This window comes from Erigeron canadensis, chromosome 8, assembly GCF_010389155.1.
Source record: "Erigeron canadensis isolate Cc75 chromosome 8, C_canadensis_v1, whole genome shotgun sequence".
NCBI classification, from domain to species: Eukaryota; Viridiplantae; Streptophyta; class Magnoliopsida; order Asterales; family Asteraceae; genus Erigeron; species Erigeron canadensis.
The window spans coordinates 5399064-5404797 of NC_057768.1; the positions used below are offsets into that span (position 1 = coordinate 5399064).

The following is a 5734-nucleotide window of genomic DNA, read 5'->3' on the forward strand; positions in this document are numbered from 1 at the left end:
TATATATATATCTATTTATATTTATATAAATGTTCACCATCTATTAAATATAATATGTCAGACCGTCTACTTAAAGATGACTATTACATTATTTATAAGTTGTAGATATAGATATCTAATTTAACATATAAACACTATATGAAGTTATGAACGGCATATCCCCAATCCAATCCCAAACATAATACAACATTTTTACCCTAATCAAAATCAAAACATGAGATGATATATACAATAAACTGAACAAAGGGTTACTTGAATTCTAAACTCAAATCAATATGAACTCCATTCATAATTTTATTATTTTTCAATAAAAAAAAATATAATTTTTGTTTTTATTATATATTAGTTTCGTGTATTAATTAATGTTTATAGTTACGATTGTTAATCAAATAACCGAGAATGAAGCTAATACCGCCAGCTAAAAAAATCTCATTAAGATTTCATAAAATACAATTCCCGCTGGTGGTTTCTTTCACAATAACAATTAACAAAAGTCAAGGACAATCGTTATCGATTGTTGATTTGTATTTACAACGTCCGATTTTCTCACACGGACAATTGTACATTGCAGTATCTTAAGTTAAGTCGAAAAAGAGCCTCAAGGAGTTGATCTGAGCAAAGATGGGAGACAAAAAACAATACAACAAATGTTGTTTATAAAGAAATCTTGAAAAAGATGAAAGAAGATATATGATTTTGATGTTTATTTTACACTATTTTGTTTTTTATTTCATAACGTTCTTAACATTTGAATTGAATAGTTAGATTATAAGTATATCTTCAATTTTAAAATTATAACTTTTTTATGACTTAAATATATAAATATCTAATATTGATAATATTGTAAGTCCCGTATCCAGTGGTGGACACGGGTCTAAAATCTAGTTATTTTTTTACAAGGTAGTTATAAGGACACAAATTGCAAAGGGTCTGTTAAGAATCGATATTCATATACACAAGATCGAACTCACAAGATTGAACAATATATTTGATTCGATGATATACAACAAACCATTGTTGTTACATTGAAAAGACACACCGTAAACTATATACAAACACATATATTTATAGACTACATATGACGGTTATCTCCCACCATCGTGTCTCTTGTGTCTCTTCAAACAGTCACGTTGCTTCAGTTGTTACTTCTGTTTATCAAGCATCGCGTCCCTCTCTTTGAAGGTTGGTGTCGGTTTCTCTTAAACAACACCGGCCCTTTTCCTTTTAGGCCGAATTGACCCATTTACAGATTAGTCCCTAAACTTTTAACAACAAGACTTAAATAATTAAGTCCAACATATTCCCCCCTAATTGTTTAAGTCTTGTTCTTCGAGTCTTCATGCTTCTCCTTTGGATTCTTCAACAATCTTTAACTTGACAATTTCCTTTTGGCTTTCTCCTCACCTGAAACTCCGTCTCTTCGTTTATCTTTGTGAAGCAATCCCTTCCATTCGTCCATTGTTACTGGTCCATCGGTAAACATATCTATCTTAAATGTCTCTTCTGGTTTATTTGATTTCTAGGTTGTTTGATCAAACCCGCATCACTTTTGAAAGTCATATTCGCCCCGCAAATAATTGTCACATCCGCCTCTTTCTAATGACAACTATGTCCGCTTCTCCGCTATTGGCAATCAAACCCGCTTCTCCGCTGTTGATCTAGATCAATCCCGCAATTCCGCTGTTGATAACCAAACCCGCTACCCCGTTGTTGATTATCAATCCCGCTAATCCGCTATTAATCCTAAATTACCCTAACCCAATCTTCCAAAACCAGATGATCTTCTTCCTCTAAGAATCAAACTTTCCGTTGTTGTATTTTCCGTTTTTCTAAAGTATACCAACTTGACAAAAAAAACTATACAAATATTTGATTCTCTTTATTCTTTATATCAAGATGAACAAAAATTTATCATTCTTTAACACAATCAAGTTTATCAAATAAGTATTTCTGTTATCATTTAAAAAGAAATTGTTGTTCTTCCTTTTATAACACTACCAAAAAAATACTTTGGTTTTCTTTTAACATCTGTGTTGAACCAGCCTCATGGTATTCTAAATAAAAGTCTTACTTGTTGGAACCATGTTAGTGTGACCGTCACTGATCATGTATCATTCATGATATGATAATTGACGATAACTGAAATCCCTATGTCTAGTAAATATATAATGGGCGTATTTACTCTTAAAGACGTAGTATAGAGTTTCCCATTAGGTGATTGTAACTAAGAGTACTAAAGGTGCACACATTAAACACCAAAGGGGTTTAAAGTATAAATACTCTCCTTATATATAGAGAGTCATTAACCCTAAGTTAAGGTTAATCTCTACACACATTAAACCCTAAATTTCGTGTGTGTATTCCTCTCAAATTCGTGCATCATGTTCCAGCTAAATTACTCATCCCATTATTACTCAATCACCTTGTTATGGGAACCCGAAATCAATAGCAATTATGCTTTATGCTCTTACAGGTTCCACATGACGATTGGGGATGTTTTATCACTCGAATCGAATCATGTTTATTCCAACATTACTGACTTTTGTCCTTGTAGTAATCAATTTCCCTTTTAATGCAGTTTAAAAAAAATCAAAAGTAAAAGAACAATACGTATCTCTTTACTTCTTTTTTCTTCCCTCTAGATTTTACTTTTCTTTCTTCTGGTTGAACAATTCATTGTTCAAATCGAATTCTTCTCCCATATCTCTTCTGTGTTCTTACAACTTAATAAGAACAACCCGAAATAATTAAGTCCAACAGGGTCAACCAAATTCCGGTACAATATGAGGCGGGGTGGAAATCGGATTAGGAGGTACTATACGGTCAAACGAAGTAATATGTCATTACGGCTAGAGGTGAAAAAACAAGTTAACCGATTCCGGTTAATTTTTTTAGTAATTGAAATCAGTTTTTTTTTTAAAATAACCGAATCCGGTTAACCAGTACCGGTTATTCTATGGAAAAGTTCAAACTGGTATAATCGATTATGGTTAATTAAAACCGGTTAACCGATGTGGTTAATCTATACCAGTTAACCGAAAAAAGTTGCAAAACAAATTTAGCAGCAGCAAAATCCTGAGTTCGCAAAAACCTGTCGAGTTAGCAGCAGTACCTGGACATTTTTATAAACAAATTTAAACCAACAAAATTCCGGCAATAGCTAAGTAAATAAGTAATCACCTAAACATTTTTAATAACCTGGACTCCTGGAAAGTTTAACCAACACACACATTGTCATGTTTTATAACAAAAACATAAACATTAGCAGCAACCTAACCACATTAACTTACACAAAACATAAAGTCTAGCCAGCAGTAGCATTACGAAACAATTTCTAGCAAGAGTATCATTAAACGGAAATATAAAACTAAAGAGTAGCAGCAGCCAGCACTCCAGCAGTATCATGAAACATAGCAAGCAAGCAGCAACACAATAAGCAGCAACAACATCAGCTGCATCACAAAATGTCACAACAGAAATATTAAAAACAGTATTATCTTATGTTAAATTAATAATATCAATCTCAAAACAACATAAACACAACATTACAGTAGCATTGAGTAGAAACTTTAAAGTAACAAACTAGTAGTGCAAACCAGAAACTTACAAACCGACTTGATCTTCAAACATAAACAGTACACGGCAAGACAGAAGCAGAAACATAATAGCAAAACAGAACTTACTCATCAAGTTCATCGTCTGACAGTGGAGCGGCCTTTCCTTGTGATACTTCATAAAGATGTATGGGTTCTTCTATGGCAAGTTGATCTTCAAGACTAGTCACATCTTGTATACGTTCAGCGGCGTCTAAGTAGTCTTTCAAGCAAATGCACGTTTCAAGAGAAGTTGGAGTGAGCCTTGTTCTTCTAACCGATAAAATCCTTCCACTAAGAGAAAAAACCGACTCCGAAGCTACCGTGGAAGCTTGGACACTTAATAAATCACGTGCCATGGCAACTAGAACGGGAAAGTGGGCTTCCTTTTCTTTCCACCAAGCCAAATTATCAAAGTTTGAAAACTCTTCAGGAAGCATTGTTGCCAAAAAGTCGGTTCCTATATATCTTCTGAGCTCACTACTTGGGGTGCTACCCCGAGACCGCTTACTACTAAATTTTCTCAAAGTATTATACAAATTTAGCTCGGGGTTCGACCGTGAGCTTAATGACTCCGAAGCCATTTGTTGGCGTATGTTTGATGTCGAACCATATTTAACCAAATACACATCAAACATATCTTCTAAACATTTTTTAAAATGTCGAACCATATTATCCGAGAAATTGGGGTCATTATCGTTCAAACCCAAATCAAAACATATGTTTTCTATTAACATCTCCACACCCGCAACATTTAAACACGGGTTTAAAGCGGCGGCACAAGTAACTAGGGGGGGGGGCATTTCTTCAAAATATTTTTTAAACTTTGCTTTCATTGGACCTATCATTGTTTCATAAACGTTACCCCCAAATTGAAAGTCGTTTATCTTTCCACACATCAAATATAGTTGTTTTAGTACCAAACTACTAGTGGGATAATAAACTCCGGACAAAATAGTGGTTGAAGTTTTAAAAACTTCAAGTAACTCGGTTAATTTAACAATACTATCCCAACCCACAGTAGGAAATTGAGGTGCCAAACCTTTCGAAACAAGACCGTCATGGAACAATTCTAAAGTAGGTCTTTGTTGGATAACGCTATCAAACATTTTCCAAGTAGAATTCCACCTAGTCGGTACATCCCAATTAGGACCAAGTCACGGTTTCTTTAAGTCCTTGCATAATTTCTCATACTCCTTACGTCTTCTTTTAGAACTTGCAAAAACATCTTGTAACATTTCTTTAAAAACATCTCTTACCTTCTTAATCGCGGGAACATCTAGTCCATGTTGCACAACCGAATTTATGATGTGTGCAACACATCTACTATGAAAAAACATACCATTACAGATAGGTTCATAATTTATCTTCAACTTTTGAACCGCACTAGTATTATTTGAAGCATTATCAAAAGAAATTGACAAAATCTTTTTTTCCAACTTATAAGTTTGTATCACTTCATCTAAAATTTCAAATAAGGCATCTCTGGTATGTGGATATCCAAACATCTCAAACGCAATTGTGCTTTTCATCAATTGCCAAGTCTTTTGATCGACCCAATGTGCTGTAACACAAAGATACAATTCCGGTAAACCATGGGGGGCAGACCAAACATCAGTGGTTAAATTAACACCGGTTTCTAAGTTTTCAAAACACAAAATTAATTATTCCTTAGCTTTTTTCCACATGTTTATACAATGCTTTCTAAGGGTAGTATGACTTACATGAGTATAAGAAGGTTGAAGCGTGTCACGAATCAACGAAGTCAGCCATTGGTTGTCAAAGTGATTGAATGGCAAACCCTGTTGAATAACAAACTGAGCCATCCTCTTACGAACCTTTTCCACACCATAACTAAAAATAACCCCCTCTTTTGACATTTGTGATTGCCCGGGTTTTGCAGTGCCTTTCAATACCTTGCAATGGTCACTAATATGGGAATTTAAAGTGGAATTGGCACCTGCAGCCAAAAACGTTTTACAATGTTTGCATCTGGCCTTCTTCTTTCCATTCGAGATCTCACATAAATCAAAATTTACCCATGTTTCTTGTTTCCTTGTGGTTGCTAGGATATTCACTACAATTAATTCACTTGTGGAAGCACCAACATCACTAGATTCGTGAGCACTAGTGGTAGCCAT

General features: G+C 34.4%; 1 protein-coding gene across 1 annotated transcript; it reads right to left on the minus strand.

Moving 5' to 3' along the window:
- Nucleotides 1–4750: 4750 nt before the first annotated feature.
- Nucleotides 4751–5734, minus strand: LOC122610148 (zinc finger BED domain-containing protein RICESLEEPER 3-like). The gene is made up of 2 exons (XM_043783141.1): nt 5395–5734; nt 4751–5232 (listed from the first exon to the last, which is right to left on the minus strand). Exons 1-2 carry the CDS (start codon nt 5732–5734, stop codon nt 4751–4753), a joined length of 822 nt encoding a protein of 273 aa, XP_043639076.1.